Below are 17,884 nucleotides of genomic sequence, written 5' to 3'. Positions count from 1 at the left end.
AGGAAAGCAACGTGCACTCATAGTAAAACGACATCCACACGCCTTCCCTGCTAACTGTAGTATCACTGACATCATGTTGTACTACGGTTTTCTCAACAAAATGACAAAATTGGATCCAGACCAGTATCCCAGGGCTGAAAAGACAATGATGCTAATCCTTCCAGACACTGTCTTCAGCAGAGCTGCTAATATGTCATTTAAACAATTTACGAAATTAGCACCAGGCCAGATCTCAATCTGGCTGCTGCAAGTCAGACTCCCTCCAGCCTGCATTTGCTCTTTTCCCCTTACATCCTTCCTGCTCGCCCCAAAGCCGTTTCTTGCTCTCAGCAAAAAACTCAACAGCTGTCCTCAACCCAGGGCCTGCGGGCAATGCACTGCTTGCAATACACTCCAATACTGCTAAGGAAGAAAAATAAAATTTTAAGTGTCGTTCAGGCCAACAGGGACTGTTCCCCACCATTTCACGCATGGTTCAGGGGTCAGCAATTGCTGCAGATGCTTGCTTGAGCATATCCCCAGGCAGAAACCACGGAAAGGATGCAGTGCTGTCTGCTTAAAATTCTAATTTACCCATCTAAATTTATTTTCTCAGCTGCTATCCAAAGCATTTCCACAAGACAGTGCTGCTGACCAGAGGGTTGAGGTGGGAACAGAAAGTGCTCAAGTACAGCACACTGACACGCCTCCTCCTCCGCAGGGTTCCCATGTTTCATGCTGGGTCCTGGTGGAACCGCGGAACTCTCCCACTGCTCGCCTGTGGGAAGGGAAAGGAAGGGGACAGTGGGGAAAGGGCAGACATGGGGCACTCTCTTTACTCTGAGGACCTTCAACTACTCCTGATGTGCAGCACGTAAGCTTACTCTACATTGTCATTGGATGATACCAACAAGAAATTGGAGCTCGCCTTTATCGGACAGGTGTTGCTTGCTCCAGGTTGGAGCTGTAGCCGCAGGCTGTATCCAGCGTCCTTCCCCTCAGCGAAAAAGGGTTTCTCCCCCTACACTCATCCACCCAGACAAGCAGCCTATTTCCACCCAAGATGAGAGAGGTAGAAGCTGTGTTTTCCCACCACACATAATTTAGCTCTTCCAAGCATTGATGGTGGAAGATTATTGTACAAGACTTGATTTCAGAGGGCGCTTTTTGCAGCAGCATGGGGGTGTGGGTCCAGCCATCACAGATCACAGGAAATAATGATCTGTAAGTACAAGGGGGCAAAAGCACATACCTATGGGAAATGTGTGCCATCACTTACTGGGGCTGCGTCCCAGCTGACAGCTAGGGACAACGTTCAGCAAGCTAGTGGTAAGGTGGAGATCTGGCTTGTGGTCAGGTTTGTCTGTAAATACAACTTAATTCAGGTAGACCCGATCATCAGCAGTTTCATCTGACCAGATACTCTCTATATCATCTGTGACTGCCAGAACTGGGTTTTAGCCTGAGGGGAGAAAGAGACAGCCAGGAATTACAGGACACTCCTCCCTACGTGAAGGTACAGGAATTTTTATAGTTTCTTTTAATCCAGCCACTTATCTTTGTGCCTTCCGATCCCCACAGCACAAATCAGCATTGCACAGGAACGAGTCTGACAGCACTGCTGATGCAAGACATTTGTGCATGTTTATTTTTCAGGCACCAGTGAGAAAATAATGTCCTACGGATGTGGTGGTGTAAGAGGAAAGCCTTGAATTACAGCATCCCCTCCTGAGGTTGTGTCTGATACAAGTCCACCCACATTAATAATACAGTCTGCTCCACCACAGGCCACTTACAAACTCCTATTTAGTGACAGATATTGCACACAGAAGACAAGGACTGGCCAATGCGTCGGCCCAAATGAACTGTTAGGAGAGTGTGTGCGTCCACAAAAAGCCTCAAAGGGTTAATGTGGCAGCAAGGCAGGGCGGTTTCTTTGGGCTATTTATTTCCTCTTAGTTTCACCGCAGTGACAGGGAACACTTGCTCCTGTCACAACAGTAGAAACACTGTATTTCACACCACACCAGGGCAACAATCTTGGACCAGGAGAACTAGATGTTTTCCTGCCTCTTGAATCCTGCAAACAACCAGAAGACTGCACTTCCCGCTGCCCATCACAAACCTCCGTAGGGACGGAGATCCATCATTCCCACGCTCCCAGTGCAAGGTCTTGGGTTCTGCCGTACCGCTACGCTCTCCAGACATGACACAGCAATTGCTGGTCTCCTTATGGACCAAGCTGAAAGCAAGCTATGAAATACTAAAAACACCTTTCCCTGAAAATGCTGCCTTGGTAGAACTACAGACGGGTTGCTTCTTTCTTTCCTGCCTGGTTTGTAATAAGGAAATAAGTCTTGTGTTTGTCTGTAAAGCCCATACAGGAGCACTCCTGCACCTCTAAGACTCCAGCAAGCTGGGAGAGCTCTGACGGTTAACCAGGAAAATGAAGAGCATGAATCCTTCCTTTGTAACACCTCACGTGCCTTCGCAGCAGCGAGGCTTCAGTCTCAGGCACTGAAATAGCTCAAAGCAAACTAGCAGCAGCAAGCAAGTAGCTGTCTCTGCCCAAGGAGAAAAGCTTAGACTGCAATTCTCCTTGCCAGGGAACTTCTAATGGAAATGATTTTTCACTCAGATGGTTAAAGGCTTTCTACAACGTCAGGCTTGCAGAGCAGGGCTGGGGCGGGGGCGTACAGGGGGGATGCTAAAGAAAAGGACGCAATTAGTTTATTCATGAGACTTTTCTGTCATTTGCCAGTAGCCAGAGGTTACAACACACTGCAGGCAAAAACACTTTGCAGCATACAGAGGAGAAAATTACTAAAATCACATGCTCAGGGGTAAGTCCGGAGTCTGTTTCCACCAGCCTCACCAGCCCATGGCGGCAGCCCTGCCTGTCCGTCAGCCGAGGCATTGCTCCATCATCATGTCCCTGCTAGTTCTGCTTCCGCTATTCCAGCGTCTATTCTGGTCGAGGCCACCTACGAGTTCTAGCAAAATCACAAACCTAGAATCCATCCACAGGGTATCTGGGGCAGCACCCCACAGCAATAGTCAATCATCCACTGGGATAGAGCCTGGCCCTTAAATAGTCGTGTTTATTACTACATTTCAGTACCAAAGAGTACAATCCCAGTTAGCAGACAGAAGGACGGCTAAAGGGCCAAATACCTCCATGAAGAGGACTATAGATTTTTTAAAATTATTTTTTATTTAGACTGACATAGAGAACAGCCACCTCCTTCCCACCCTTAAGAAAGCAACTACATCTAGGGTGGAATGTGTTCAGGTGCTGAGAAAGCCCCCCTCCCCCAATCATATAAAATATATTTTCTTAGGCCAAAAACACAGCAGGGATTCCTCCCAAGCAGAAAATGCTCAACTGCTCCGTTTCTCTATTTCCATTCCTTCTTTCCCTGGAGGAAGGCAACAAGCCAGCCACACAGTAACAGCAGCACTCCAGCGATTACCGTACTTTGGGAAGCTCCACTGCTAAAGCAAAGGTTAATTGTTCCATATTTGTTTGCCAGACTTCAATAGATGAGTTCTACAACATTAGGGTAGGTTTTTTATCTCTTTAATGCAATTTTTGCATCTCTGGGAAAAACTCTGAGTTAGAAAGTGCCAAAGGCAAATATTATCCAATTCTTCTAACGGAGAGCTTCTAATGGAAAGCTAAAAGTCACTTTTCGCAACTGCTACAGAGTCAGAAAGGGTCTCAGAATGAAGTCATTGAAAAGCAAAAATGTCTTCAAGCTACAGTGGACTTTAATGAAGTTAAAGAAAACCACTACCAAGAAGCAAGCCGAATGCAGAGCAGCCAGGTGTCAGTCTTACAGACCTGGAAGGGACCCCTGCAACCTTGTGCTCCATCCACTAAGCAATTACAGAAAACACATGTCCTCCCTCACTTGAAAAGCCTTTGGTGGATCCCATCTGCCTAAAAGCCATTCTCAAATAAAAAGATAATCTTTCAGAAAAGCACAGACTAAGAGTAATAAAGAACTAAAACTGTACCAATCCGTAGAGGACAAGAGCAAAGATTTACTCAGGGAATTTGAGGCAACTCAGGTTAACCCAGAATTATTGTTTATGTATTCAAACACCAAACATGATTAGCTGACATCTCCATTACAAAAAAAAAAAGCCATCTGCCAAGGCAAGCACATGTTACTGAACCATAACAGCAAAATTATTTCTTCTTGTTGCCATTATCTGTTCTTTTCCCAGACCTCTACTACTACATGCAAACAATTCCTGGTGTTTCTGTAAGCTGAGCATTCCTGCTAGAGCCAGCGAGATGCTGAGCTCATTGCAGATTTGCTCTTTTGAAGCTATATATTACACTAACAAATCATAGCACAAACTTTATCTATACTAGCTGGGGTGGATAAATTAGCAGGCAGGGAGGGAGGACTTCTAAGGACGCACCTTCATTAAAAACAAACACAAAAACCCAAACAAAATCACCCTCAAAACCCCAAAAAGAACTCAACAGAAGCCAAGGAGAGGGATGCTAACAGTTTGCATTGCACGGGTATGCTGAAATCTCAGCCTGCGTGGGCCCCGCTGAGGTAAGTGGGGTATTAAGTGGACAGACCCTGCCTCAGTGAGTTTACGGTCAGGAGAAGACAGGAGTTAAACAATTCAGTCTGGAGAAGGCTATTCCACTGCCTAGCTGGTTTAGAGAGAACAGAACGCAGTTTAGCACAGATCTTATATTTTGCGGTTTACCTTCTATGACCGCTGCTCTTAAAATGGGACATTCTCACCTGAGCACCCTCCTCACTCCCTGCAATAGGTAAAGGAGAAAATGGGAGCAAATAAACTGATCAAAGGAGAACAGATTCCCCAGGTTCATTTTTCCCCATGTGTGGCTGCTTTAACATACCAACACGAAGCATCACCGCGTGTGTGTCTCTGCCACCTTTCCCTGCCCATCCCAGCCCCTGGGACCCGCAGGGACAGCAGCCGCTTTGCTAACAGCAGGGATGGGGAGGAAAGAAAGGCAGAGTCCGGTGAAGGCAGGAAGAAGACAGACAAGCCACAAACCCTTCATCAGCTGTCAGCTCGTGCTGTGCAATGCAATGCATATTTGGGGGAAAATCTGAGACTATAAAACTTCCTCACCTCTACAACTAGGTCTACAAGCCTACTTGTTCACACTAGATTTACTTAGTGTCATACCCAGTGGGCACAAGGAGAACCCATCTTTACTTTTCCTCCTCCAAAAAATGAACCAACTTTAAATTGTTTATATTTTATTCAAATAAAATGAAAACTACCGGACAACCCAACAGTGCTTTGGCGTGCAAGTGCGTTGCTAGCTTTGCAATTGTATTTGTAATGCCAGAGATGCCTGATGTTCAGCCACAACAGATCCTGAAACCCTCAGAGCAGACTGTGCCACGTGAAGTTTTGACTCAGAAGACGTGTGGCCTGCCACAGCCGTGCAGCGCTCCCCAGCCACCTAGAGCGGCCCAGGGCCTCCTTGGGGCTGCAGAGAGCAAAGGAATCAACTCCATCGGCTTGAGCTGCAGCCTGCCCAGGGTTGCTGCTATCGCCAGCAGACAAACCCACCTTCTGAGACCACAAATGACACCTGAGACTGCCTCTGCCACCCCCCTGCACCCTGATTCATATTGGCTGCAGAGCCAAGTACTACCACAGCCCTGCTATTAACCAGCTGGCAAGTCTGTCTACACTTCCCTACTACTATTGGTGTTGGAACCAGGTGCCCCAAAATGGAAACATTTCATAGCTAACTTTAAATGGGAGCCAGATTGCCCAGGATGTGCAAAGACTAACCCTCTGCAACCTGTCATTGCTATCGGTCAGAGTCGCCTTTATCTTTTAGATCCAGAGATATTACTGGGGATAAAGTCGCAACAGATCTGTGCTCAAATGCTTGGCTCTTCCAGTATTTGATATCACAGTATGTATCATACCCACTAAATGAAACTATACTCTCTACAGGGCTGCAGAACAAAACTCAGTCTTTTGGTGCTTTGATATCTTTCTTTTCCTTCTCCACCTCCAGTGAAAGCACTACGCATTTGCCAGGACACAAATGGTGACAAGCTTGACAGCAAACTTCGCGTAAGCCATTCTTAGCGCGAGTGTGGCATTTGGGCTTAAAGTCATCAGGTACTCTATTCTAGATAATAAAAACAACAACAGAAATCAGATGTGAAGAACCCATCCATGAGTACAGTGACCTCTGCCAAAGTCCTGCCCTTTTATAAAAATAACTGCAAGTTCCTTTCTGTACAGGAAAAGTTAGTCTCATATCCAATATATAACAACTAAAGCACCAAAAGGGGAGTGGCCAGCTAGGACAGATTCTTGCAAATACTTGCAGAGTACACACCACCACATGCAACAAGACAGCCTTCTGCAAATTCCTCAAAAGCCCCAAACACACCATTATGGAGAGTAGCATTGGATTAGAAAATAATAATCAGTGATTTTTCTTCTATCATGTTCCCTCTCATGTTTGAGTTGCTTTCTCTCTGACTTCATTCTACTGCTCAGGACTGGTCCAATACAAGAAATGCTCTGGAATATGTTGTCTTGCATCTGTGTGAGAGAGAGAGATGTCCAGAAGACACAGCATCCCACGTAACAGGGAATGCAGTAGTTCGATGCCTGCTTGGTCCAGGCATCCCCCTTCCAAGACCGTGCTCTGTCCCACACCTCACCACCAACTCTGTCCTCCTTTTGCCTCATCCTGAACCTGACCAGGAACACTTAGGGAGGGGACAAATTCTTGTCCTTTGCCTTTCAAGGGGTACCCCGCAATCAACTCACCAGCACACGATCTCCAAGCCGTAAGTCCTTCTCCCCTTTTTTCACAGACCCACTGTCCGAGAGGTTAGATCCAGACTCGTTGCCCGTCTTCATGGCGCTGTTCAGGACGCTCTCCCTCAGGGGGATGACACGAGTGGAAAGAGGTGGCGTGGCCGTCCCCGAGTGCAGTGACAAGTTCTGAGCTGTCAGGGAGTCCACGGAGGGGGCGTCGCTCCCCGAGCCCTCAGCCACCGGCTGCCGCGTCAGCTTGGATGGTCGTGTAAAAATCCCCTGCAGCGGCTGGCATTCAAAGTAACGTACTCCACCGACAGAGCCGTCATTCTTACCCACCGGGTCATCCAGAACGACCCCTGCCCACTGGCCTGGAGCAAACTGCGTCTCCCCAAGATACTGGATCACACCTGGCTTCACTCCATTTACCCAGACACGTTCGCCCACCACAAAGTCTCCCAGGAAATCATCGCCCACCTCGGCAACCTTTGAACCCGACTTCTCGGCGCTGGCGGTGGAGGTGGTACCCTGCTTGTGTAAAGGTGAGCCTGTGAATCAAGGGAAAAGAGGTTTTGGTATGAGGAGAAATCCTAAAAGGCAGCCAAAACACCAGGAAAGGGCATTTACAGAAAGGAAACATCTGGGACCACGACTTCAGCCGCAGGTTTATGCTAGGTGAAGGTTAAAACCTGAGCGACCCCCTTACTTACACATCTTCCTTGGCAGGAGAGCAATCTGCACAGAAATCCCCGGACGCTGCCCAGTTTCTGCAGGTCTTGCACACAACAAAGAACCAACCCCACGTCTTCATCCCCCTTTAAAACGCCCACTTAGCCCCAGTCCCATCACAGCACTGAGGGATATTTTGCATGGCAGCACTAATGTGAATAAGCTCAAAAAGACAGGAGTGGTGGTAAGTGCTTAAGGATCAAAAGGAGACCAGCGAACTGCTGCTTTGAAGAAAGATGCCAAAGTCACCCTTTCATCCAAAAATTAAAAAAAAAAAAAACAAAAACAACATGAAGTAATAAATGAATGAGGTACTGATGTTTTAGTACCTGAACTATCAGAACGCCATGTGTCTGTATGCAGGCAAACAGTTATTGCAAGCATTGAGAGTCCCACTAAGGGCATTAATAGCTCCTGTGGGACCACGCAGCTGCCTTTGCAAATTACTCATTTTTCCCAGCTTCTGCCATGCCCTTTGCTGGAGCAGAACCCAGCAGTGAGCAGCCACCTGGGGTATGTTCAATATAAACAGCATATCTATAAACAGGAAGCATCTACAAACCCCTGCATGCACAGCCTTCCCAGGGCCGACACACTGTGCGCCGAATTCAATAAAAACCGCAAAAAGCAATGCTCTTATTCCGGCATCAGCCCATCAAGCTGAAGCCAGACCTCCAGCAATACTTCGCTGCGCTGGGAGAAGGAAAACTGCAGGTGATGCTAGAAATTCACTGTCCTGCTTCTCACTCTCTCCAGCGTACCCGGGACTGGCCAGATGTGACTGGTGTCCGAAGGGGAACAGAGACAACCCAAGCATTTGAGTTAGCAGGGGCCCTACTCTTGCTGACCGCAGCATCAAATTCTCCTATCGCAAACTTCGGGCTTTCAGCCTAGGGCCCAGGGGAATGAAAGAAAAGGACATACGGACTTCATTAAAACACTCTGAAGGCTAAAGGGGGTGGTTAAGTAAAGTTCTAAAAGAAACCACACAAGAGAATGAGGAAAAAAGCTTGCAAAATAAGACGCAGCAACTCATATACTGTGGATTTTCAGTCACCCTCAGCTCTTGGTAGCACGGAGGTCCCAAGTGTGCTTCTCCCCTACCGCTGGTGTGTGCAGGGGGTGTGTGCATGACACTTGGTCCCACACACCCTGCGCTCAGTGAAAGCTACCTGGACTCTTCAGCCAAACTTTAAGCTGAAATTTCTGGGCGTCACCAACTAGAAAAAACTAAAGACTTCTTCCTGGGTGTGCTTTATTTGCTACCAGACAAGGCTGACAGAGAAAGTCCAAGCAGCTGCAAAGACAAGTCAAACGAGCGCTTATCTGAAATGAACTGTGGAACTTGTTCAGCCTCAGCCATCACTACTGCTCAGCCTGCGCCATTTCTACAGCTCTTTCACAAGTAATGGGCCTGACAGATCAGGCTCAGCTCCTAGAAAGCGTGAAGAATAAAAACTCTCAAACCAAGATACTTCAAAGCTTTGCTAAAGGTCTAATGTCAGGGGAAAGAAAAGAGCACCAGTGCTTCAGTGATAGTATAAAGAACCTACAGTTTCTGCTAAACCAGCTACATGAAGAGGGATTAATTTGACACTTCAGTTCTCATTAGACACCAGAGTCAACACTCCTGACAAATCTCTACGGCACAAACAGTTTGCTTGTGGCTCCTGGAAGACAGCAGTACTTCTGCCTGGTCTGAACTAGGACAGAGAGCAGCTAAGGCACAATCACACAAAGACCACGATCATACAAACTCCTCTCATGAACAGAACCACCTCCAACCTGCTTGTTAGGCTTGGTGGGCTGGAGCTGGAACAACTCTTGAGAAAGTTAGCTAAATGGGGCACGCACATGCCCCATGTGATGTGCTGTTCGAGAGGCCCATCCTGTGATGGGCATGGAAAGGGCGGTAACATAAATACTGTTCCTGACTGAAAAGGTCAGCAGCAAGTGAGTCCTCAGTGCTCCCAGCAAAACTCAGCCAGCTCTCTGGGAGAAAGGGACGTGCCATACTCCCTGAGCTGCCCTCTCCTGGCATTTGGGGCCTGCTCTGAAAGCTTCCTCAACCTCATGTCCTCTTCATTAACTAATTCCCGCCCCCCTCCAATGCCTGACTTTCAAGCTTGTGTTACTCTCAATCTTGTAAAAGATAGTCCTTCAAAAGGAGCTCTGTTAGGGGTAGTGCATTACATCCAAGAACCAATTTCACCTTAAAAACTGAAAAACGAAAGACTGTAAGGATGCTTAGAGCTTTTGATCTTTACAAAAGACTTTAAATAAAAGAGGGGGGGAGAAAGAGGGCTCCATCCATGTGAACTGTAAAGACAACCATAAGCAGAAAATAAGGTCACCATTTTCATTTCAGTGCTTAGTAGCACAAGAGAGTAAAGCAGTTAGATTAGGAACCAACAAGTTACATTTAAAAAAGAGTATTTTAGTTTAATAAGTAGAGATGGCTACAGGGGGTTATCACCAACATCTGTGATATATATGTCCCCTTTCATGGGTATGAGAAAAAATTAAATTAGAAACACAACTTACATTCTGGTTTCATGCTTGGCAGAGTGCTGTAACACACACATCTCGTGCCACTGACATGTTTGCAACAGACACATGCAATGTGCCAAGCAGAAGAGCCGAGTTCAACTCTAATGTACAGGGAACTACAAGCACAGAAATTTGGGGGGGGGGGCCCTGCATCTGTATTCACAAAAGATCAAAGCTGTTTTTCTAGTCCTACTGGAGCCTGAGTTTCAGCACACTGGCACTCTTTATTATGGCTGTTACTTAATGATCAAGATACAGGTTACATTAGCTCTCACAAACACCTCTGCAACGTGGCTGGGATAAGTAAACCCTACAGCAGCGAAACTCAAGCAAAGAAAGGCAGAAAGGCTCCCCAGGGCTGAACAAACAATGCAGCAGGATTTAAAACCATGTCTAGACTCACCGTATTTCCCTGCAAGAGTGAACACCTTCAAAAACAGACTTGGACTGGGGGAAAAATAAGAACAGTTCATTGGACTTTTGGTGTAACATTGTGCTCCCTGTAAAGCCAAAAATTAATGGAGTGTATGAAGTCCCACTAAAATTTAAGTGCCTGTCTGACAGGCAGGGCTGCTAAACTGCAGTAATTATACCATCTCAGGGAAACAGCCTAATTACAGGCTCCCGAGCAGAGCAGTCAGCAGCACCTTTATTCTTTAGCATGAGGTGAATGATTCAGAAAGATAGGATTTAAGTGAGGAACTGCCAGAAGGTTCACTTTCTTCATTATGGCCACACTGTAGAAACTTGGTATTTTACACAACCTTCATTACCCACATATAAAACAATAACTAAGCCAGAAGTTTTCCTACAGTGTAGCTAACAGGCTTTTTTGCACTAGCTTTTTCAGAGAAGCCATGAGTCACTATGATCAAGCTAAACCCATTCTTCTTGGCTTCAGGTCTGATGGACCCATTAACTAGATGGCCAGACAACATCTGGAGTAGTTTGAATAGACTAAGCTCTGATCCTGCCTGGTACGTATCTAGTCACCAGCCCTTCAGAAGGCAAGAGGTAGTTAGTGATAAGCAACTTGTCTTCGATCCCATGAGTATTTTAGGATAGCCCAAACCAGACATTAGCTGACAGCCCTACGCTCCAAGACCTGACATCTGGAGTTACCTGCTCTCCAAGCAGCTCTTGCAGCTTAGGGGAAAGGCCCGAGTCCCCAGAATTCCTGAGCTTTCTCCAGCCTACAGGCACCTAAAGAATCAGTCTATTCCTGGGTCATTTGGATTTGTTTTTTCTCGAGATGAAAAATCTTTTTGTTTAGTCAGACTCCCAAGTTAAACACCAGTAAGTTCCAAGAAACTCACTAACAGCAAAGCGAGGGTACAGATCTCAGGTACAAAGTTGAGAACAGAGTTACACAAGAGAAACAAATCCAACAAAATGTAAACTCAGTATTTCCTACTCCAATCGTGCCATTATCTGGTGATGCCGATCAACAAGCCACAGGAACTCTCTGAATGTCACTATTATGCATCTAACTCAGAGGCTCACCTGGAAGCCAGCGATGGGGAAAGCTCTTTCCTCCTTGGTCCAGGAGAATCTCCCTCTGCTGCTCTGTCCAACACAAACCTCGCTTGCTAGACAGGACTGCGACAGCAGCTCCTCCCTCCCTCGCTCTTGCTGGGACCAGGCTCCAAGACATAACAAGCAGTAACGCAGGATCTCTTCCACTTGGGCTTTCCAACTGTACAACCCTATTGTGTTCATTACCCGGCTCATTCTTTTCAGTTTAAATGGTCTTCCTGTAGGTCACAGCTTTCAGGGCTGAACAACAACTTATAAATCAAAGTCATACACAGCATCCACTAAATGCACGTCATATCCAACTCTAAGTCTCTATTTTCCCTTTAGCTTTTGTAAAGCCCATGCATGACGCACTAATAATAACCACGGCAGACCCGGTGCTTAGGGCTCCTCTTGCAAACCCACCCCATCGGTTTTAGGGCCCCACAGTGACAGGGCACCCACACTGACAGGGCACCAGTATTTCAGGAGCCAAACAAATCCCTACCAGCCAAGAACTGGAGAGGTTAAAGGTTTTAACTGAAGCTTCAGCCTGTTCACATGGTTCTCTTTACCATGTCAATGAAAGCCATGTGTCCAAAATCCTTGGAAGCACATGGACTTCTGCAAACAGGGGACAGTCTTCTAGCTCTTGGAAACATCTGCTGTAGGAAGGGGTGAAGAGACAGCTTTGTACGTTACAGGAGCGAGAAACCCCCCTTCAAGTGAGCTCTGAAAGTTGAAGCAGGAGGAACAGAGCACGCACTCTGCAGCATCAGCAGGAATAACCACCTTTGCAGGATCCCCGATGAGATGCTCAGCCTCATGCTATGTTTAAGTGCCATCCACATGCAGCAGAAACTTGCATCCCCTCACTCCCTCCACATCTTTCGACCTCCCACAGCACTTCAGTTGCTCATTTCTTATCACTAGGCAATTAGAAACAAGTTTCCTTTTCCCTTTGTTTCAAAGGGGTGGAGGGAGAGGAAGAGAATAATAGTTTAGCATGAGAAGCAGTGCATAGTGAGTGTTGCCCATGTATTTCCTACCCCCTGCAGAACCCTTTTGTAATCTTACTGCTCCTGAGACACATGCCAGGCACCCCAACTGCCAAAGGCATCAGAAATGCAACAGCCTGTTGTGTTGCCATGGGAATCAGGAGACAGGCAGTTAATTGATAAAATGGAGGCACGTTAGATTTAAAAGAAAGGAGAGAGAAAAAAAAAAAAAGAGAAGAAAGATATATCAGAGTAGCATCTAACTCCAGGAAGGGAGGGAGAAATGAGAAAAGACATGATATTTACAAAAGAGCTTTATGGTGCTCCTGGGAGGGGTCTTTTTCCTTCTTCATTTTAATTTTCAGAGGTTTTTTCCCTCAAATCCCACATCATGAGACAGCCTGACATACAGCACAAAATTATCTGTCCACTCCAAGGCCACATTCCCTCTCGACAGCAATCAATAAGCTTCTCATCCACTAGCCAGCAAGAAAAGCTGTACCAGAAGTGCCACTGTCACACACGCCGAAGACACTCCATGCTCATCTCACTGGCCCATGCTACAGACGTCACTAACCTGTGACAGGGCAGCGCGCCTTGTAGCTCGTGAGCATCTCTCAACATGCAGCCCTGTGACCAAACTAGCTAGTCAAAAACCTTTGGTACCAGCTCTGCTCACTCCCAGCCTGGGCAGGGCTTCAAGGACAGTCCCATGACCAGGGGACTGTAATGACCGTTTGAAGACAAGGCAGTTTTTGTCAACTGGAAAACTCCACAGCTGGCCGAAGGTGTGCCAGCTAAAAGGAATAATGTATGTTTTTATTGCCACAAAGATTAGATAAGAGCCTAAGAGGCATTAGAGCAGCCTGGCTCTCTGCGTGGTTGAACACTCAGGTGATGACGTGGGGATGTGGTCTCAGCTGGGACGTCAGACACTGCCCCTGTTCAAGCTGCAGCCTGTACTCAGGGCACCAGGCATTTGTGGTGAATGGTACTTTCCCATTCAACCGACCAGCACCCTCCACTATGAGCTGGAGGTGTAGAATAGCAGTACACTGTCTGTACAACCAAGTTTTTACCCACTGCTTTTACATGGCAATTACTGTAGGCCTCTCTGGGTCTACAATACCACTTCATCTCCAGGCATAACACCATAGAAATTCACTAGCCGACAGAGGGAAGAGCTGATTAGAGCTTCCCCTACAGAGAAGGGAATGAAGAATGACAGTCCAGAGCATCTGTTGTCAAAGACTCAAGCCTCAGTCCCTATCAGCTACAGTAGCTGGTCTAGCAGGCAAGAGACAAGGAGGTACAACCTGCTGCACCTCCACGAGCTGCCACCTGCGCGGGCAGGGAGACTTGGCAGCAGAGGAAGCCGCCACGCAGGCTCACAGGGTCTCCCACGGGAGACGGGCTGGCTGCCTGCTGCCTTCCCAGCACTTGGTGATGGAGAGGCCTCGCCACATGTAATTTCTAGGTTCCCACACAGGGATTGGACTTTCTCAAAGCAGCTTGAATTAAATAAACGTGACGTTGTTAGCCATCAGGTGAAAGCCAGCTCACTCTGCCATACCCAAATTCAAATTATCAAGCACAGTAACGAAGCAGCTGTTTTCTGCAAGATTTAACACGGCCCTTTCAAGCTGCAAGATAAGGCAGAAATAGAGAGGGAAGGGGTGACTGCGAGAGAAAGCAATGCTTTGCAGGCGATAGCTGAATGCCTGGCAGCACGCTGTGGGAGGAAGAAGCCCGCGAGATTTATGGCTGACTTGGAAACAACAACTGAAAGCTCCGCAAGTTCAAAGCTGAAAAGTTGGGGCTGTAATCTGGCATGGAGACAAGCTCTGCATCTGGCACCCTGGAAATCTGTTGCCCCTGCTATTCCCTGGAATAACCCCCATGGCGTGGATATTAATATCCGATAAAACTTCAGCGCCGCTGGCTCCAGCTCCTCTGAAGAGAGGAGACACACCTAGAAAGAAACCTGTGACGAGGAAGACGGAAAAGAGGACAATAAGAAAGTGAAGGAGGACTATGAATGAGCAAGCAAAATTGAACAAGAACCACTGCAAAGTTGCTTTGCACTGCATGCAAGGAGATGCCCATTGAGGCAGATATTTGTCTTCACAAGGGCAGCTGGGAAGGGCAATGAACCTCAAACAGACGTACTGAACAAAGGCTTTCTTATAAAGGTCTCATTCAAGAGGCTGACTGGTACGAAATCTGCTCTGCCACAGGCGAGACGCGCATTCTTGGTGCCTGCTGGAGACGGGAGGGATGGAGGACCCTGGGGTTTACCAGCTATGCTAGATCAGGTCCAGTATAATTCTTAAAAGAAACAAACAGCAAAGGTATATATTTGTCGTGCGTGAGGATTTTAAGTTTTTCAAATAAACAATGGTATTCAACAAAATATGCAAAGCAGATGGGTTTTGGCAGCACAGGGCACTAGGGAGGCAAGGACTAGTAGAAAATGCACAAGGTTTCTTTCACTGAGGGATAATTAACTTGCAGCATATGGATGGATCTATTCATCTCAAGATTACAGGCTTAATTTCTACATAATTATTATTTTTAATCATAAGTATATTCTTTCAACACTCGTATTTCAATACGCTATTCAACGTTTTCCAGTCTGAAAATAGGGCCCCATCTATCACACCTCGGAAGCAGCACCCTGTTTTCCCAGAAAAGAATGAAAACAAAAATCCCACAATTTTAAGGGTGTTTCAGGTTTGACAAAAAGAACGGAGCACCCATGCCTTCCTCCCCAGCTTGTGCCACCCCTACCTCTAGAAATAAGTCACAGACATATTTGAAAAACTAGGACTATGCTAAAGTAACTCCTGGTGTATTACGGAATAATAGAGGCATCATTTTTCTGTAAATAAATAAGAAAATTACTTCAGCTAGAGAATATTCCACCTGGAAGTATTATTCACCATCGCTTATTAGCGTATTCTAACTAGAGGATATAGCTTTCCATTTAAACAAGCCCTCAGCTGTAAAGATTCACTAAGTCCTGTCCCCCCAGCTCCACATCCAAACTGGGTTACCTTGCCCAGACCATTGCAACTACTGAAAGACAGCAAGGAGCGTTAGAAAGCAGCCCGGGGGAGCCCGGCACAGTGGTAACCCATGAGACAGCCCCGAGAGCATGAATGCCAACTGGGGGAGATACACTTACAGGGATGGCTCCTACCCGGCACGGTGAGCTTCCTTCCAGCAGCCCAAGCGATGCACTGTGTAACACAACGTCCCCTTGAATCACCAGCATGCACTCACACGCGTCTCTGGCTCTCCCGTTGCATAGCTGTAGTCACACCATATGTTCAGTTTCTTTATAAATCTAGCACAAAGCTAACTTCTCAGAGTGTGGAAAAGCTTGGGAACGAGCTCGGTCTAAACCCACCATGTCTGCAAACCCCGGCACGTACATACGTGCACAGTTGTCCGTGGTTTCTTAGGCTGTGGGAATTTGTAAGGCACAAGCGTGGTTTCGGGGCTGCTATTACGGAAGTGAAGACAGCTGCTCTCAGTGAGCTGATCCGATGACAAAAAGAAAGAAAAGGAGGCAGACAGAGGTCTTTAATGAGACATTTATAAACGATTTCCCAGGCAGAGCACTGGCACTAGCACAGAGAGAGGAGCAGTCTCAGGACACCTTCTGAACTGGTGAAATTTATCTTGAGTACCAAACACTGTAAAGAGCAGCCAAGCAAAGCATAGTGCTTTCTCTCCACTAGAAAAGCAATCAAGCAGCAGGGTTTTGAAATTTCACAGCCTTTTTAAGTGCAGGATTTTTGCTCAGGCATCATTCCCACATAAAACCCACTCGGATGGATGCTGGTGCCATTCCTAACCAGCTATGGCACTAACTGAAAGAGCTGAGCAGCCAAGCAGTACATTGCTCAGGCAGGTGCACACTGGAAGGCCATTTAATTATTCACTCAGAAATGATGGAATTAGCTCACTACCAATAAAATCTAGAAGAGAAGGTACCAAAAAATAGCCTGGCTCGGTCCGTCAAGAGAGTAATTATTACTTGACCAGAGCCAGAGCAGGGGATCAGCAGCTCCAAGAACAACAGCCTGTGCAGGGAACGTGATGCAGGAGAAGTTGCCGTGCACGTGTAACTCAGGATATTTACTCACAGGACACAAGCTGAGCGGCCATGCATAACCAGAGTAGCCGAACCTCTAACAATCCGGGGAAAAGAAGATTAAATGACAAGGAGAGCACCTAGTTCAACTCTGACTTTGCAACAGCCTGCCTTTGGGCATAGTACTTCAGCTACACAACAAGCACTACAGCCCTCTCGTACATCCTCACAGCACTCAGATGATCTGGTTACCCCATTCAAGTCAGATCAGTACTGTAGGACAGCATTTTGCCTGGCCGATGAGCCATACCGCTCATACCTATGTTCCTGCTGCACTACTGGAGGCCCATGTGCCCCCAGCTCAAGCTTAAATTCAATTCAAGCCAGAGGTGCATTTGGGCAGCTGGAAGTTGCAAGCTCAGGCAGCAAGTGCTCTGCTGGCACCTGGGAGGTCTTCCCATGTGAAGGGCTAGACATGCAGCAATAGACCACATCGGTAAGATCTTCCCTGCTCCTTCTCTCTTGACTGATAACAACTTCTCATTTCTACCTGCTGAACGTCAGAAACGTTTCCTAGGTACAAGCACAAGCTTTTCTCTGAGTTTCTGATATTACTTTGCCCTGCTTCCCCTGGCAGGAGTTGGGCTAATCCTCGCAGTGATCGCTCTTTGCAAGATCTCGCAGCCTGCAGCCGTGCAAGGTACTTCCTCATGACCTGCCTGCAGCTAGTCTTGAGGGAAAAGTACAAAACTATAACACCTGACATGTAATATTGAAGGAGGATATGTAGTTAGCTCATCATCAGCATGCTGAGAGGCTTTTTTTTCAGCATCACCAGCTATCCTGGAAGACAGCAGAGAGTTAAGCCACTGTTAATTGAACCACAGGCATGGTACCAGCAGAAAGGCAAGCACCAGCCTTTCTGTCTTTCATGTAGTTTTTTTTCCCCTTCTTAATAGAAACATGAAAGCAATACAATTTTACCATCCCTCTGAATCATCCATCTGACTTGCCTGAAAGAGGGACACTTTAGGGGCCATCTGCAGCACCCCCAGGATCCCAGGGGAACTGTAGGAGAGGTAAAGACCAGCATCTCTTAATTGCCAAACAAACTTGCACACAACCCTAGGGCTGCACTGTGCTGAAACACAGCTTTGATTCATTACTTCATCAGCCATTTATTTTTGCAGCCATACATCCATGTGCA

At 46.8% G+C, this 17,884-nt stretch overlaps 1 protein-coding gene across 4 annotated transcripts in view; it reads right to left on the bottom strand.

Annotated features, from left to right (window-relative positions):
* CLIP2 (CAP-Gly domain containing linker protein 2) overlaps positions 1 to 17,884 on the bottom strand; it is an 81,673-nt gene that overhangs the window by 36,303 nt on the left and 27,486 nt on the right. For 2 of the 4 annotated variants that reach the window (XM_075113402.1, XM_075113404.1), the window contains exons 1-2: positions 11,566 to 11,731; positions 6,793 to 7,331 (exon numbers count right to left, since the gene is read on the bottom strand). In XM_075113402.1, coding sequence (XP_074969503.1) covers positions 6,793 to 7,331; positions 11,566 to 11,716 — 690 coding nt within the window. In that variant the 5' untranslated portion in view covers positions 11,717 to 11,731. Of the gene's footprint in view, positions 1 to 6,792; positions 7,332 to 11,565; positions 11,732 to 17,884 lie in introns of those variants that run through there. The other 2 variants (XM_075113403.1, XM_075113405.1) reach the window with 1 other exon arrangement.

The sequence above is a fragment of the Phalacrocorax aristotelis genome, chromosome 18 (assembly GCF_949628215.1).
Source record: "Phalacrocorax aristotelis chromosome 18, bGulAri2.1, whole genome shotgun sequence".
Classification (NCBI taxonomy): Eukaryota; Metazoa; Chordata; class Aves; order Suliformes; family Phalacrocoracidae; genus Phalacrocorax; species Phalacrocorax aristotelis.
Note: the sequence above shows the minus strand (reverse complement) of the source record. Positions and strands in the feature narration are given on the sequence as shown.